General features: G+C 42.3%; 1 protein-coding gene across 1 annotated transcript in view; it reads right to left on the bottom strand.

Annotated features, from left to right (window-relative positions):
• The window catches only part of Itga9 (integrin, alpha 9), a gene marked incomplete at its 5' end in the record, with an annotated part of 332,049 nt that overhangs the window by 123,910 nt on the left and 189,492 nt on the right, over nt 1–18,647 (bottom strand). The window contains 1 exon segment of the mRNA XM_013513777.1: nt 5,569–5,719. Coding sequence (XP_013369231.1) covers nt 5,569–5,719 — 151 coding nt within the window.

Genomic DNA, 18,647 nt, shown 5'->3' with positions numbered 1-18,647 from the left:
TGTCATGTTATTTACTTGCGTTGGTGTCCTACTTTTTCTACCTGTTTACTTGCTTGCTCTTCTTGACGTTTCATTCCTACTGTTGTTCTTGAAATTCCGGTCAGATTTTTCTCTGTCTAGGATATCTTTTAGTACTCTTTGTAATGCTTGCCTGGCACTCATGAAGTTCTTCAGTTGTTCTTTGTCGTGAAAATATTTTATCTCCATTGAATTTGAGGGATAGTTTGGCAGGGTACATCAGTCTTGGTTGGAAGCAGTTCTGTCTCAGGACCTGTAATACTTCACTCCAAGCTCTGCTCGATTGGATGGTTTGTGCTGAGAAGTCTGCCGTGGTTCTGATGGGCTTTCCTTTATAGGTAATCTGTCTCTTTTCTCTAGCAGCTTTTAATATTCTGTTCTTTTGCTGGAGATCTGGGAACTTGACTGTTTTATGTCTGGGTGTAGTTTTAGTTTGGTTGTGGTTGTTTGGAGTTCTATATGCCTCATGGAGGTGTATATCAGGTTCTGTTTCCATCCTTGGGAAATTTTCTGCTATTATTTCTGCAAATAATCTTTTTATGTCAGTTGTGTTGCTTCCTGCTGTTTCACTGACTCCTATAAGTCATACATTATTCCTCTTTGCCTCATCTTGCAGCTGTTGAATTGACTTTTCCTGGATCCTTTTTGATTTTACGAGATCCTTTCTTTCACGGTCGCTAGCTGCCATGCTGTCTTCAAAGTCTGAGATTCTATCTTCAGCTTCATTCAAGCAATCTTGGTAGCTTTCAATGGCAGGTTTGTTTTCCTGGAAGTCTCTTTGAATCTGGTTCATGCGTTCTAAGTCCTTTCTATATTTTTCATTGAACACTTCTGACCCTTGCCTTTGTTCTCCTATTTTCTTATATGTTTCTTCTTCAGACTTTTTGAGGAGTTCCTTCATTATTATTGTCATTTTGCTTTTTGCCTGAGAAATTATTTCTGATCTCATCTCTTCTATTGCCTTATGCAGTTGTTTCTTTACCTCCATTGCAATCATTTCAGCTATTTCAGGCATGTGTTTTTCCAAGTTCTCCTATGTCCATGTCTCCTGGACTTGTTCTGAGTGGGGTGGAGTTCTGGGATTTGTTTTAGTCCTTCATTTTGTCATGTTTGCTACCAGATGCAGAAAGCTCAGTTTCTCTCTTCAGTAGCTGCTCAGCCAAGACCACTAGTGTCCCTAGTTTTCCTGTTGGTCAGGTTTGCCCCTCAGTGACCTCTGAGAAGCACTACCTAGTCTCGGGTTTTCCGGCAGTATTTGATTTGTATCAGGTTATCCCCTTTGTCAGACACGGGCACTGATGTCAGCTGATGGCCGACCGTCTGATCCAGCATCCCCTTGCAGTTCAGGGCACGTGCATGACCTAGACTTGGGTTGCACTGATGTGACAATCTCGGTCCAGTGGACCTATGTCCCCAGGCAGTTCAAGGTATAGGCAAAATCCAGACACAAACTGCAGAGTCTTCAGTTTGTGAACCACCTGATTCTGTGTCTCCAGTCAGTTCAGGACACATACAGGAACCAGATGCAGGCCGGATGGGTAGCGGTCACAGACTGCCTATGCCTTCGACCCGCTAGGGGGTCTGGGTGAAAGTAAAGCACAGACTCGAACCACGGGACCAGCAGCTCCCGGAGCACTAGCTCACCGGGCGCAGGGCACATGAGCACTGGGAGAGGCTACACACCCCGCCCCCAGCCAGAGAAGTCCCTGGGGCTTCTGAGTGAGGATCTCCTATCTGCCACGGGTGCAGGGAGGGGAGACTCAGTCTGTAATGGCAGCGGGGTCCTGGGTCACCTGCTCCACCCTCAGGAAGTAGATGGGAAATACCTGGCTCTGTCCACGAGTTTCAGCTGGGAACCGTGGCAGTGTGAGCAAAGCACGGACTCGAACCACGGGACCGGCAGCTCTTGGAGCACTCACTCACTGGGCACAGGGCGCGTGGCGACTGGGAGAGGCTACACGCGCTGCACCCAGCCAGAGAAGTCCCTGGGGCTTCTGAGTGAGGATGTCCTCTCTGCCGTGGGTGCAGGGAGGGGAGAGACTCAATCTGTAATGGTGGCGGGGTCCTGGGTCGCCAGCTCTGCCCTCAGGAAGTAGATGGGAAATATCTGAAGTAGATGGGAAATACCTGGCTCTGTCTGCGAGTTTCAGCTGGGAACCATGGCTGTGTGAGCAAAGCACAGTCTCGGACGGTAGGGCCAGCAGCTCCCGGAGCACTTGCTCACTCGGCACAGGGCATGCGGGGACTGGGAGAGGCTACACACCCCGCCCTCAGCCAGAGAATTCCCTGGGGCTTCTGAGTGAGGACCTCCTCTCTGCCACAGGTGTAGGGAGGGGAGAGACTCAGTCTGTAAAGGTGGCGGGGTCCTGGGTTGCCCACTCTGCCCTCAGGAAGTAGATGGGAAATACCTGGCTCTGTCCGCGAGTTTCAGCTGGGAACCGTGAGGGTGGGAGCAAAGCACAGACTCAAACCGTGGGACCGGCAGCTCCTGGAACACTTGCTCACTGGGCGCAGGGTGCGCGGGGACTGGGAGTCCAGTGTTTTTTAAATCATTTTCTCTTTGTTGATTCTCCATTTCCCACCTTTTGTATTATACTCTTTACTGTTACCTCTTTTCATTAGCTTGTTCCTTTTCTCCAAATTTTCATGGGTCTTCTCAAATACCGCTCCACAACAATGAATCCAATTCCTGCCCTGCTGTTGCAGCTCTTTCCTCCTCATCATACACACTTTGACTCTGCCACTGCTTTTTTGGTCTCATTAGAACATTTCCTTATCCCAGCGACAACCTCGCCTCCCCATCCATTCCATTTTCATCCTTTCTACTGTTTAAATACCTAATCTTTCACTGTCATTTTTTTTTCTTGAGTTTCCTTAAGGACAGAAGTGGAGGCTCTGAAATTTTTACTTATGTTCCCTATTAATAATCGTTTTAAAAGTTATGCTTTCCATCTGTAACTGAACCTGTGCTTCTCTTGGTTTATGAGTTAGAATCTTTCTGTAGGACCTGTGTTCATTCTGCAAAGTCTCTGCATGCTAAACAGGTTATGTGAGCTCTCCACCACTCACTGTACCTCACTCCCCACATAGGTGCTGCTAGAAACTTGCCCAGATTTGTGTGAAGCCACTTATATCCCTGTTTGATCAACCTTACAGTGTGGCTGTTGGAATTTGTTTATCATTCCTTCTCCTATTGCACTGGGGGTCATGTTGCTCATCTGTTTTTCTGGGTGTTCAGCCTCCATACACCTTTGTGATGCCTTTGTGCCCTGCTACCATTCTTACAGTAATGCTCAGCACATTTCAAAGGGCCCCTGATACTTTGTCAACTTTCTGCCCAGAACCTCCCTGTTCTCCATGGTCAGCTATAGTGACTAGTGACTCAGACCTGTGCCATTCTCAGGTACACTGCCCTTGACTGACTAGAGCCTCTTTGTCCAGAAAGGGAGGCAATTCACTACCCTTGACCGTGTGGCCAGTGATGATGCAGGGGTAGAAAAAGATGCTATCTTCTGTACCTTCAAGGGGGAGATAAGTCTGTTAAGTCCTCCAATCTCTTTCTACCTCATATGTCAAATCTAGCCTTCACCTGATAGCCACCTCTTCCGCTTTCCTATACTGCCTCCTCCTGTCTTCTCCTGAGAGGATTCATCAGTAAATCACATGCACTGGATCCCATGTAGTGAAGAAGAAATGGGGAGATGTACATAAGGTCCCTGGTATATAGTGAGTGGTCAAAATGCTAACTCCCATCCCTTGTACAGTTACAGAACTAAGGATTTGCTGATACCTGATATATAAAATACATGCATCATAATATTATCTGTAAGAATATTAAAAACTAGAAACAATCTAAATATCTAATAAGAATTTGTAGGCAATTCACAATATCCATATGGAGGATTATTATGCAGTTTCTAAATGAATAACGAAATAATCTGCCTATGTAATAAGCAGAATTTGAAGGTGATTTATAGCATATCCATATGGCAGAAGATTATATAGCTATCATGCCAAGAAGAAAAACATGATGAAGTAAGCAAAGAAAGATGCTGGATGCTACCTGGTTTATAAAATAACAGGCCACTGAGAAACTATCTTATAGATAACAATATGTAAAACAATAACCATTGATAATTTCCTACCACTTTGTCTGTAATTTGGTAAGCCCCCCCATTATTGTTATCCTTCTTTTATTCTTTAAAATAAAAAATAAAATAAAATAAAATAACAGGCCAAGTCCTATAGTTTGACAGAGGCCAGCTCTGCACTCTAACAATTGATAGCAAGAATGAAATCCTAATCAGTCACAGACTATGTCCAGAGGTTAAAAGACAAACAAACAAACAAAAAAGTGCCAAAATGCCCAGGAAAAGGATAGCTATGTCTAAGCCTGAGGCCACAGAAAAATCTCCGTCATAGGTCCTAAGTAAGAACAGTCTGTATGTCTAATGACCCAGTTACTAACCACCTCCTTTACTTACCATAGTACTGAGTTACCTAGCTCTGGTCCCTGAGTAAACCATTCTCCTCATACCCACAGTCTTTGACTGCTTCTGTGAGCTGCAACCCAGAGGCTTCTGAGAGCTATTAAATAGCAGAATTTGAGATGACTTCTTGGAAAGTTCTGGAAGCACTGTCATTCTGGTTGGCTCTATGTGCTTCCATTGCCCCCTAGGCTCAGTAAAGTTGGCACAGTCTTGTCAAAACAGTTGAGCCTGGCAGGATGACTTCCTGAACAGAAGGCTGCCTGCCTGCTTAAATATGCACCTGGGGGCACCAATGTGCTCAGTGAGAGGAAGGGAGAAAGTGGTTTTGGTTCCCTTCAACACAGAGCCCAAGGTACCACAGCTCAATGCTGTAAACACTGTGAAGAGCTGCAATGATTCCCATCTGAGCAGCTTGAACAGAGCAACTGGGTAGAATGGGCTTTGTGTGAGGCTACTTACTATCCTGGCTGCCTGCTGAGGAGCTTGCTCCTCTGTCTCCCCAAAAGTTGAGGGGTATCATGGGAGAGAGATAACATCAACTTCTTTTTTCTTGAGTCACGCCTCACTTAGTTCATGGAAATAATTTTATTTCCCCAGTTTACTTGAATACAGCAGGAACAAATAAATATGTCAAAGTGTAGGCCGATATAGATGACTGTCTAACAGAAAACAAAAAGTATATTACTGATGATACAGAATGATAAGCAGTGATCTGTCTGTCCTTACTAATTTTTCACAACCAAAACTAGAATCTTCTAGAACTTGAATGTGCTGGAGACAGTAACTACTGACTTGGAAAAGGAGCCAGACATAAAGCGATAGCAGGAGGGTCAACAAGAGGAAAGGGATGGGAGACAGTACAAGATAGCAACACTATTCCAGGGTGTTTATGGCTGCCTCTTTGGCTGTACTAACACATGCTAAGTCTGGGATGGAAAAAACAAAACCTCTAAAATCCCCAGTATTCCACATAAAGTCTTTGTAGAACCAATGTATACCCCAAGCTATCCAGAAAGTCAGCAAGTGAGCAGAAGCTCTCCTTCAGGGATGTCTTCCTTACCTTCTGCCACATGTTGATGAAGAAGAGCTCCCGGGACACATTGAAGGATACATTGGCATCATAGGCATCGTCCCCAAGGTTGGAGATGGAAATGTTTAGGGAGATATTCTTCACAGCCCCTAAAGCTAGATAGGGGGTTTTCTCATCAACACTGCAATGAAAAATACACAGCAATTAATACTCTGAGGCTTATACTAATACAACATGATGTATCAGGGTTGTTGACAGTGGGGGCAGAAACTGGGGTTAGAACTACAAGTCCTAGGAACTCCACCAACCAAGGCACATGTCCTGGGGCAGTTGGCACCATGAGCCCCGGTATCCCTAAGACACATGGCTCTGCCTTGCCTAACACTAGACCCTTATGTGGCTCTGAGGAAACCCTCTATTTCAAACTTGTAAAACTGTAACAATAATCTATCCATGGAATTAATTCATTCATTTGGTTATTTTTGAGCACCTACTACATTCTGGTCACTACCTGTTAGGGGAAAAGCAGTGAACAAAACAGAGGTCTTGTTGCTCAAGGCAGAATAGATAGGTCATAAAATATTTATTTTATAAATGTCATACTGGAGAACACATGAGGGCAGAAAGTGCCATGCTTAAAGGGGAAGTGAGCTATGATTTTAAATACAGTGATCACAAAAGCCTCACTAATGAGGTGACCCCTAAGTAAGCACCTAAAAAAGAAGAGGAACAAGATATGCAGGGTCCAGTACCCAGTGCAGAAAGTCTCTGAGGTAGATGTGCACCTGATGTGTTCAAGGAACAGGAAGGAGGCCAGTGTGGCTGGAGAGGAGTGGGCAAGAGGAGATGAGCTTAGACAGGTGAGGAGGTGGGACTGGCAGATGCCACAAGGCTTTGGGAGCCATCACCTGCATTCCACTGTGAGCCAGACAGGAGCCCTTGCAGGGCCCAGAGCCAAGGAGTGGTGTGACCCGGCATGCACGTTGAGAGACTCACACTGGCCATGATGGGAACGATCTATGGAACAGTGAGGGGAGAAGCAGGAATCCTGGTGAGGAAGTTCCTGCAATAATTCAGGTGTGAGACACCTCAGAGAGGGTAGGGACAGCTGAGGCAGTGAGGGGAAGTCATACTCGGGGTATGTTTTGAAGGCTGAACCAACAGCTTTTTCTCAGGAAGGGTTTAAGAAAAAAAGAGCCAAAGACAGCTTCAGCGTTTTTGAATTTATCAAGCAGAAGACTTGTCATTCAGTGAGATTGGAAATACTGTGGGTAGAGAAGGTTTACCAGAGAAAATCCAAATAACTAGGAGTTTTTTGGTTTTTTTTTGACTATGGGATTTTAAAGGAGATATTGAGGCAGCTGGTGGCATAAGTCTAGAGTGGAAGAAGGCATCAGGGCTGACAATGTACATTCAGAACTGACTAAATGGGATGCTAGGAACAAGTGTAGGAGAGAAGTGGTCTCACATTTAGGAGCCTAAGGTGAGGACAAGCAGCAAAGGAGACCAAGGAGAGGCTGGGGAGGTAGGAAAAAAATCAAGGGAGATAGTACCTCAGTGAACACAGAAAATAAATTCCCAGGAAGGAGTGGCCAACTTTGTCCAACATGACAGATAGGTCAAAATAACCTGAAAAATTAGAACTGGCCCCTGGAATTAGCTATCTGGAAGTCATTGGTGATCTGCATAGGAACAGTGTAGTGGGAGTCATGGGATGAAAGCTTGACTGGAATAGGTTTAAGAGACATAGGAAGAGAATAAATGGGAATGGTGAGTACAGACAACTATCTAGGGGAGTTTTTTATCCTGTGTAAAGGAGCAGAAAAATAGTATGGTAGCTAGTGGAAGAAGAATGCCCAAGGGACTTTTTTTTTTTTTTTTTTTTTAAGATGGGAAATCTCATAGTATATTTGTATGCTAATGCGATGGATTCCCCACAAAGGGAATAAGTAATGAAGATATGACAGGGAGTGGGGTCTGATAAGGAAATAGAAGGCAAGTGGGTGGGAAAGAAATGAAGCATAAGACACCCTGCAGATGCTGTGGTGGATGGGGCAGAAAGAACATGCAGGTTCCTTGGTGATTCTGCCATAAAAGGGAAGCACAGTCCAAGACTGGGATGGGGAAGAGAAGGAAGGTAAAGGTTTGATGGGTGAGGAGATGGAAGAAATGATAGCCCAGGAGAATAAGGGAGTGAACTGGGCAAGGACAATAATGGTGATGAGAATGAGAGGAGGAGGAGGATACCAATGCAGATGTACATACAATTGATGATTTAATATGTGATATGAGCTTTGGAAAAAATAAACTCTTATCAGTGGCCACTCAGTTATTAGAAAGTATGACGCAGCATGTGAGTGAGGGTTTGCATAGTAGGCAGCTGCTATTTTTGGCCACTCAGTATTTTGACATTTTCTTGGCTTGGGGAGCTCTTAAGATAGATTGGAGGAGAATATCAATAAAAGGAGGGCAGACCCTCTCTCCACTTTATGGTCACTTGGTGTGGGCACCTAAGTATAGTCATGTGATCTAAGAGTGGTCAAGTGACCTGATGTGTGCCAGATGCTCCCACATGGGTCTATGAGTTTTGAGGGTTACACAAAGGCACAGGCCCTTCTGAGATTACTTGAGGTGGCTACTGGAGGACTGAGTGCCCCGAGATGACATCCTGAGCTAAGCCTGCCTTATTTTCTGCCCATGTTGGTATCTCAGGCTTTTGGCCTTTGTACTGAAGACTTTTCAATAAATTCCTTTCCTGCTTCAGCTAACCAGCACATGTTTTTGTCATTTCCAACCATTAATACAACTAATACAGCATGGAAGAGAAGAGAATTAGTGAAACTCTCAACAGGCTGCAGTACTTTGAAATACAAATTTTAGGGGGAGGAATCATCATCACCCATCTATGGACAGGGAATCTCAGTCTTCTGCATATCTGGCACATCAGCAAGAATAATATGTACAATGAGAAATCTGATGGCCTTGGATTGGAAGCAAGAGCTCTGAGGATCCAAACAAGATGTAAAAAATTAACTTAGAGAAGAGTTTCAAATTCTTGAATGGCCTCCAATAAATTAAGACCCTGACCTCAAGCTATTGTAGCAATTATTTATTATTGTTGGCCATTTTAGTTTTAAACATTTGATAGGTTATTTCTGTCCTCTTGTTTGCTTTTGTAAGATTAAAGGAGTAATTGTCAGACCTTGAGTTATGAGAGAGCACCAGCCTAAGTTTATCTGGAGGAGGAACTGTACAGACACAAGCAGCAGTCACCTCAGAGTAACCAGTTTGCATGGCATATTAAGCAGAGAGACAATACCGATGAGCACAGGAATATGGGGTAGGGGATGTTTCTCACTCCAGTGCTGTTCACGTATCCAGCCTCTTTCTCCCAAGTGCAAATGTTAAGGGGTCAGGTCAGGGACATCTAAATTTTTGCCAGTCTCCAAACCTTGGGCCTCTGTCACTTAATCATGCAGCAATGTTATCCCTTGAGTTTCATAGTTAAGTGATTCAAATATAGCTTCATGATTAAGGGAAGACAGGCATATTCCAGGGCAAAATATAGACACAAACTTTTTGAAAGAAGCCTCAAAATTGTATTCATTCTTTCTCCCAAGCTAAAAATCCATTACCAAATCGGTACATCTCTGCCTCCAAGGTTATTCTTAGAAATGAAATGAAGTTGTACTTTGCCAGCGTCATGCTAGGTGAAGTCAAACAAGTCATCCATCTGAAGTCTTACAGTAACTTTGAAAGGGTCTTGATGTGAGTCCCATTTTTAAAGATGAGGAAATCACAGGCAGAGAGTTACAGTGACCTCAGCGAAGTCCCTGTGCTGGATGAGAACCTAGGACCTTCCATGGATTCAAAGCTCATTCCTCTCCATCACTGCCACTTCTTGAGCCTGTTGCCTGTTGCTGCCCTAAGAGGTCCTTCCTGATCTCCCTGCAGGGGTGAAAGAAGCCTTCTTATTGTGAGCTCCCCACCCCATGTGCTCCCGTCAGCCCTTCATGGCAGTCAACTACGCTGTGGCCACATGTTTATTCAAGTGGATCTTTGATTGGGGATTCTCTCTCTAACTAGAACCTAAATATCGTACCAAAGGGCAGGAACATTTGCCTGGCTTTACTCACCACTGAACTACCAGTAACAGTATTATATCTAGCACAAAATTTCGCAGGGAATGAAATTTCTTGAAAAATAGATTCTTTAATAAATAAAAAACCCACCTGTGAAATGTGTGGCATGAAACCTCTGTGTCTGACAGTTTAAATCTTTCAACAAAGCTGACAGAGAGGCTGATCTCTCTTAGGAGTCCCCATGAGTCCTGCTGAATGAATGAGTAATGTCTCAACATTCGCACAACAGGTCTTCAGCTCAACCTCCATGTTCTGCAGGGAAGAAACTGAGCCCTAGAGAAGGAAACCCCTACAGTTGTGGTCACCCAGCCTCATAGGGCCTGAAGCAGAGCTAGCACCAAACTCCCTTGAGGATGAAGGCTGTACAAGTTACAGCTCTTAAACAAACTCCTTCTAAATCAGGGAAGACTTTGGCAAAAAAGACCTTTAGTGACATCTGAAAAGAACAGAATTCCATGGAGACAAGATCTCTGACAATTCTGCCAAAAGAGTAAAATCATCAGGACAGCAGGTGGGCCAAACATTCCATGGCTGCCTAGTTATTTACTGAAGAACAATTTTTCAATTTTCAAGGAATTTCATTCTCTGATAAATTCATTCTTCTATTAATTCTCTCTTGTGACTTTTAATTCTCTCTTGTGACTTTTAAATGAATCATATTACTTTGTACATGGATTTCTCATCACTAATAGTCAATGTAAGAGACAAACTGAACTGTTTCTATAAAGCTTGTATCTTCCAGCACTTAAGTAGCCTTCTAAAAACATATCACTGATTTATTATTAAAAGTTCTATTCTAAGATATCTTAGAACAGCTATTTTGAAAATGTTATTGCATTCATACACAGTGGTGCCTCGGTTCACGAACTTTATTCTTTCCATTATTTTGGTCATAAACCGAACTGGATGAAAACTGAATCAAATTTTCCCATACCACTGAACCTAACCACTGAATTTGACTCTGTTCTCATCCAGTTCAGTTTGCGACCAAAATTGTGGAAAATTAAGTTTGTGAACTGAGCTACTACTGTGTCATTAATTCATTTCCTATTCCAAATGTCACATTCTACTGGTGATAACTTGGAGCTGTGCTGGTTAAAGCCTCATAATCTCTGTAGAACTTGTTCTCTTACTCCATTTGTCACCCTATATTACAACAACCACTCAAAATTCTTCACTGGGAAAATATAATATATTTACATATTAGTCACATAGGCTGAATTACTAAAGCCACCAAAGGGAATTTTCACACTTCTATCCAGATAATTATCTCTGAAGTTCAATGGGAAGAAACTAAAAGTAGCTTAATGCCGCTGTAATTTTCCAAGTCTGGCATGGTGGCTACACCCAGCTTCTTGGGAAGCTGAGGTAGGGGAATTTAGTCCCAGCAATTTAGCAAGACCCTATCTCAAAATAAAATTCTGGAGATGTAACCCAGTGCTCTTCGGGTTCAATCCTCAGTACTGTAAATAATAAAAAGTTTCCACTGGATTATTTTAGACTCCAAAAGTATTAAAGATATAAACTATGATGTCATGTAAATAATTTATGGTTAGAATCTACTGCTATAAAATATCATACTTTTGCTGCTGGCATAAATCTATACTGAATAAAGGATGCTAATGCAAGTGTTGATGAAGCACATCCTAGTTAACTATAAATACTATTTTCATTACTACTGATATTGTATTTGCCAACCAAACTATATTTGTTTGGTATAACGAGTATAACTGCCTAAAGTGATTAAAGTCCATCTGTTTCTTCTTTATTCCTTCTTCACTCCCTCCTCCTTCCTTCCTTGTTACCTGCTTCCTCAATCATTTATCTGTTCATCTAATACTTCTTAAAAAGTACCTTTCCTACTTCACACACACAAAAAACACAATAGAAAATAAGAGTTTTTGAGGAGGTAGAGAAACTGGAACTCTTGTACATTGTTGGTGGGAATGCAAAACAGAACCACCTGGAAAACAATATGAAAGTTTCTAAAAAATTACATAGAATTACCATATAATTTTGAAATTCCACATTTGGATAAATAGCCCCAAGGAATTAAAAGCAGAGACTCAAAGAGATGCTTGTATATTCATGTTCATAACACTACCATTCACTATAGCCAGGTGTAGAAGCAACTCCAATGTTCATGTACAAATGAATGGATAAAATATTACACACATATATACACTCCATAGTGTACCTATTCATAGAAATCATATCAAACAGAACACTGTGAAGTAGACTGGTTCTCTCCAGCAGCAGTGTCAGAACATTAGGACAGCATCCCCCAATAAGGATTCAGCACCCAACAAAATCACAGATATCTCAAACAGTGTGTCATAAAAGTAATGATACATATTATACAGGTAAAGAGCACCTGCTATTTAAAATCTTAAACAATGCCTTCCATTCTTAAAAAGGACAAACATAAAATCAGATGTGGTGCCTGACAGCTGATATGGGGGTTCATCTGGGTCATCACTTTGCAGATAAAGACAGCTTAATGACTTCCCCGAGGCCACTCAGCAGACTGTGCAAAGCCAGGCAGTTCTAAATCTTGTTCCAATGTTCCTTGCCCTGTTCCTAATGCTCTGAAAGTACATAAAATACAAATAAACAGGGCACAATTTATATAAAACTCACTTGGTTATCCAAAGAGTAGAAATGAAACAGTGTTTGTCTCCTTATCATTTAGAATACTTGGAATATCGGGGCGGTGTCATCTATAAAAGCTAGCTGAGGTACCTAATTTTCTTCTGATGATTTTCCTTAAAATCTGCAGAAACATTCAGGATGAGCCCCAGTGCTTTTAGTAGTTCTCATAGACAATTTCCTATTTTGGTTCTCTGTTGACAACTACCAAAGCTTTTCAATTTCCAGAGCTTAGAATTACAAACATGAGTAAATTATACAACCACAATTGCTCATTTGATGCCTATGAGGGATATGGACACGAAGTAACAAATCAATGGATGTAACATGAATAGAGATGGGTATTGTCTCAGTTACTTTTCCCTCCTTGCTGAGACAAAATACCTGGCAGCCAAAACTAAGGAAGGAAAAGTTTATTTGGCTCACAGTTTGTGGAGGTTTCAGTCCATACTTGACTGGCTCCAAAGCAGCATGGCACCTGGCAGAGGGCAAACATTCATGGCGGTGGAAAACAGCAAAAGCAAGGAAAGCCAAAAGGGAGGAGTAGCAAGCAAGCCTCATTCCCCCATCCTTATATTGTATGCAAACTGCCCATCCCAAGGGCGGGTGCAGCACTCACAACCATAATCCCAACATTGGACCATGAATCAATCATAAGCTCTAGAAGCCCGCCCCATGACTGCAGGAGGCTTTGTGGGGACATCCAGACACAAACCATAACAGGCAGTAAAGCCACAAGGAAACAGTAGGGACTGCCTGGCATCTCTCAAATGCATGCTGGTGAGGGATCCCCCCTGTGATGTACCGTAAGTTGATAAGACATACCAAAGGAACAGGTGCAGAATAAGATGCAAGAGAAACTCAGGGGGGAAGAAATCAGTGTAGACCAAAGATATCATAAGAAGCTCCCTGCCAGAAGTAGGAATTTGGCCACATCTTAAAGAACAAGAAGTATCAGATAGGCAGAAAAACAGAAAGTACCTTTTGGGGGGGCGGGAAATCATGAACAGAGGGTGGTGGTAGAAACAGGAAAAGTATATTCTTAGTAGTAAAATTAGTGGAAGGCGAGTAGAATACTAGGGTACATAGAGATTCCTTTGAATCTCGAATGGCAGGTTTTAGGTTAACCCCCCAAGCCAGTGAAATTGTGACCCTGAGTCACTAATGCAAGGTACATAACAAGCAATTTGTTAATAATCCAGCACCAAAGTGAAGCGATCACAAATTACAGTAGGCTACTGGTGGTTGTACTCCTGTTTCTGGGGTCTTACCTCTATAGCCTGCATAGGCTACAAATTCCATCTACCAGCAGCCCCATCTTTTTACTGGAGGGCTCTTCTCTATAGGTCTGCAAAGTACCTAAGAAGCATCCCCTGATATGCACTGCAGTAGCATTCAACAAATGATTGATGGGAACAGGTGTGTAAAGATGCCCCAGCTCCCTTGCATACAAGGTAGGACAACTCTGAAGTCCATGTTCTAGACCTGTGCTGTTCAGTACGGTAACCACTAGTTACACATGGCACGTAAACCTTTAAATGTGGCTGGTCTGAATTAAGTACACAATACACATTAAATTTCAAAGACGGTGTACACACAGACACACAAAAGAATGTAAAAATCTCAATGATTATTTTAACATTGCTTGCCTAGCACTCATGAAGTCCTTAGTTTAATCCCCAGCACTTCAAAAAAACCTGAAAATGTTTTCTCCTAAAACTCATATGCTCCACTGAATACTGTGAAATGCAAAAAGGGATAGGTGTACCACATGTGAGCTTTCCTTTACCGCAAAATGTCTGTGTTTCACCAAAATCTGATGCCCACAGTTGTAACACTGGCAAGCGAACTCCATGTGTTACATGCGATGTGGTGAGAAAAAGAATGCCAGCTATGTGGATCTAGGGAACAGGAATGTCTTAGCATGGGCTTCCCTAGAAGCATGCTGAGAAAGGTTTCGGAGCAAGTCATCTATTTGTAAAGTGGTCCCACAAAACCCTAGTGGAGAAGGAGGAAAGAAGACACAAAAGGACAGGCAACCAGTAAGGGCTGTGAAATCAAGCCAGTCACCACTTGGGCACCTGGAATTTGATCTTGCTGAGACACTCTGAGAAACTGCAGAGCCCATCTGTGGTGTGAAGGAATATTTATGTGCTGACTCCAGGCAGTCATTGGTTGAGGGCTGTTGCAGCCACAGGGGGCGATACCTACATGTGGAACTTCTGGTTTACCTGGTGGGCAGAGGTGTCAGAGATGCACTTCCAGGTAGTTGGGCGGCAGATCATGAACGTAGGTTACGGATGAAAAAGCTATAGATAGCACTGATATTGCCTGCTATGGGGTCCTGTTCCAGCTTTCTGAATAGGAAAATGGCCCCGTGAATAAGGCCTGTTCCTGGCAGGAGACTTCAACAGTTAATTCTGTTATCTCTGAAGAAGGGGGTCCCAGGCTCCCTCTTGATAAACTCTACTCCATCCTTATGACCACAAGCAACTCTCACAAGGACACAACTCAGGTACCATAGTTTCAGTTTCAATTGATGCTTCCGGTCCACTTAGTCCTCATCATTCTGCCAAATGTGAGTGTGGGTACTCCAAACATCAGGAGAGCTGCACTAGCTACCTACAACTGGCAACTGTTCTTAAGGGTAGGTATGCCCATGCTGCACAGGTTGGTGACTATTGTAAATATTGCCACTGACCTAAACTAATGTGCCTTGCCCTCACTTAATGTGCTAACACTATCCTTGCTGATCCTGAGGGGTACCTGTTTTGGTGTGCCCTTTGGGCAATTCACTTTAGGGAGATTGACTAGGGATCAATTTGAGAAGACAGAGACAGCAGCAAGTACCAATGTCTGAGCTCTTCTCTGCAGGCATGTACTTGGCAAAAGATTACCTTCAGCTGCCCAACCTAGGAAGGTAGCTGTAGATACCACCAGAGCACAATTTTGTTTGTAACATCTGGCCCTAGAATGTTGCTAAGGTGTCTACTCCTTATTATCACAGGAGATGAGAATTCTTGTTGCATCTGACAGTTATTCAAAAGCCCCTGCATTCCTTACACAAGCTTTTCCATTCAAAGAGCTAGATTAGAACCTTTCCTCTGTGACAGTGGCAACTACTCTTTATAGAAATTTAGTGATCCATTAAAATAGTATAAAATTCCACTCTCAAAACCACAACATTTCTGTATTTATATCAAAGAATAAAACTACCAACATCTGCCTTTAGTAGTAATATGCCAGGTAAATGCCATCTTTAAAGGCTATACACAGGGGACTATGAAGGACAAGGCCATGTCCTGGGAAGTAAACAATAAAAACTATCTGCATAATGGAGACAGAAAAATATACCCATTTTTATGAATTTGTGTCATAAGGTCAAAGTTTAGAGACCCATAGGATTTCAAAGCCAAAAGGTACCAGAGAATCAATAACAGATCAACCTCCTCTCTGTTTTACAGATGCAGACACTAAGGACTAAATAAAGTAAGTGGCTTGTTAATATATTTGTTAACAAGTGGTACTAACTTGCCTAGTGGCATTCAGTATCAGGACCGAAGCTTACTGTGTATTAGGGTCTAGGGTCCAGGGTCCAGATAATTCACTAGAAGGGATTTAAATGGGTAGAAACAGCCAGAAAAAGTAAAGAGAGATGAGGAAAACCAGATACTAGAAGTCACTGACACCCTTACGGCTGGAGGATGCAGAGGGAGAAGGTGGATGACTGCAGCTGGGACTTCCAAGTAGAAGCTGAGACCACAGAGGGACAGCAGGCACTGCAAAGGATGCTGCCTGGTGCAGGAGGGTTAGGAAGAAACACCCTGACTTCTCTCTCCCTCCCACTGGCTGGATTTAAAGGGACGCTGTTGGCAAGGGAGCCCAGGAAACATAGTTTTCTGCAGTCAGCCTCTGTGAGCCCAGGAAAAAAGATGGTGAGCAGAGTGGCACGTCATATTTTAAGGCTCTCAGTCTATTATTCTCAACTGGAGAATACTGTTCTCCAACTTATCACAGTCATTCTTGAGTCATAGGATTCCAGACAACCAAAGCTGAAAGTACACCAAAGGACTGCAGTAGAGTTAGTGATCTTAAAATAATCCAGAATGAGCTTCAAAATTGTCCTTCCTGGGGCTGGGGATTCAGGTCAGCAGCACAGCACCTGCCTGGCAAGTGCGAGGTCATGAGTTCAATTCCCGGTACCGGAAAACAAAACAAACAAAAAAAATTGTCCTTCCCACAGGGATGGGAAATTATTTTGGTCTTGCTGTCCCTTTCTAGCTAGTGACAGCCAATTATGTTAGATTATATTTCACTAAAATGACAAATTACTTTGAAATAAATTCTCACAGCTATAAAAAAAAATTATTAAACCTTCCTGATTTAAAAGGTGGTGTTATTCAAAGGTTTATTTTACTAACCAAGAACCCCAAAATAAAAATCACTCCCTTTTTTGTTAAAAGAAAAAGATTATTGAATGCATATTCAAAAGAGGGGCTTGAGATACAGCTCAGTGGCAGGCTGCATGCTTACAATGCTCAAGGCTTTGGATATGATATTCAGCAGGAACAGTAGGGGTGGGGAGAAAGTAAGAATAGAAAAGGAGGAGGAGAAACAGAAAGAGAGGAGGGAGGGAGGGAGGGAGGGAAGGAAGCAGGAAGTAAAGAAGAGAATGAGAGAAATGAAGTATGTATTTAAAAGTAAAAACGATACTGTACCAAACGATATAATACTAATAAGAGTTAAACAATCAAATCTAATTTTATGTTTTAATATATTCCTCTTGTCATATGGTTATCCTATAGCTCACCCACATAACCACAGGTGACCTCCTGGGGTTATAGCCTCAGCCCTGAACTACCTGCTCTAACCCTTCTGATGTTCCTCATCCCGACCAGCTCCAGATTCTTTCGTTTCATACCATGTGACATGCTTCCCCTTGCTCAGCTTAGTGCCACAGCAGGATCTATCTACTTCTCTAATATGTCCATGCCACCTATCCTGTGCAGCCCTGAGCTTCTGTTCCAGCTGCCCTCCCTTTGGATTCTCTGGCTACACTCCCCAGAACTCTGGCCCACCATCAGCCAATCTCCAGGGTGATGGGTTAGTTAGTTGGTCCCAGGGTCCCATGAGCATCTATCTGGACATTTGTTTGCTTTCAAATATACTTGAAAATATCTGAATAGCAAATGGCCTACACTAATTATTTCCTGCTTTTGTTTTAATCCACAATTTAAATACAGTAGTCTTCTTTTACTCATGATTTTGCTATCTATGGTTTCAATTACCAACAGTCAACAGATATTAAATAGAAATACTAAAAGGAAAATTTCAGAACCAAACAATTCGTAAGTTTTAAATTAAGAACCATTTTGAGTAGTATGATGAAATCTCATGTCATCTCACTCCGTCTTTCCTGGGATGTGAATCTCTTTGTCCTAATATCCACATTGTATGTATTACTCCCATTAGTCACTTAGCTACCATCTTAGTTATGAGTATCATAATGCTGTGTCAAGTAACACTTGCTTTGTCTAATGTTGGCCCCGAAGTGTAACAGTACTAATGTTGACAATTTTATTACAGTATATTGCTACAATCATACTATTTCACTTTTATTCTTGTTCAGCTTTTTTTTGTTTTGTTTTTTGTTTTTTTTTGATGCTAGGAAACAAACTCAGGATCTTGTGCTTGCCAGGCAGGCGCTGTACTGCTGAGCTATATCCCTGGCCTCTTAATGTGCCTAACTTATAAATCAAACTTTATCATATCTATGGGTAAAAAAAGTATATAGTTATAAGTTTTGTACTATCCATGGCTTCATGAATCTGTTATTAGTCTTGGAACACATCTCCTGAAGAAAAGGGAAGCTATATATAGCTTTAATATTCTTATTGTTTATATCCTCAAATACCACAAAAACCAATAGTAATATCATTGAACAGAATATGCTATGTACATGTACATGCACATTCTATCTTTCTCCAGCAGTGGGTTATTATGCCATATTGTGTCTCCACATCTCACTGTGCCCTATAAATCTCCTCCAATCACATAAAACAGACACACATGGGTATTGGCTCTAGCCAGAGGTCAGAAGTAAGTACCTCTGTAAGATATCCATTAAGATTGACACAGTGTCAGGGAAATGCTTCTTGGAACTGAACTTCTGGTTTGAAAACCCATTTTTCATGGAGGCACCATCACCTCCCTTATGTCCACACCTAGGCAGTTTTATGGTAATAAAATGAGAGAAAGAAAAAAGTACATACTAAGGTGATCTGAGTCAAATAGTGGTTCCTCTAGCAATATTCAGAT

The sequence above is a fragment of the Chinchilla lanigera genome, unplaced genomic scaffold, assembly GCF_000276665.1.
Source record: "Chinchilla lanigera isolate Chin_1 unplaced genomic scaffold, ChiLan1.0 scaffold00020, whole genome shotgun sequence".
Taxonomy (NCBI): Eukaryota; Metazoa; Chordata; class Mammalia; order Rodentia; family Chinchillidae; genus Chinchilla; species Chinchilla lanigera.
This window is presented reverse-complemented; position numbering and strand designations above follow the sequence as displayed.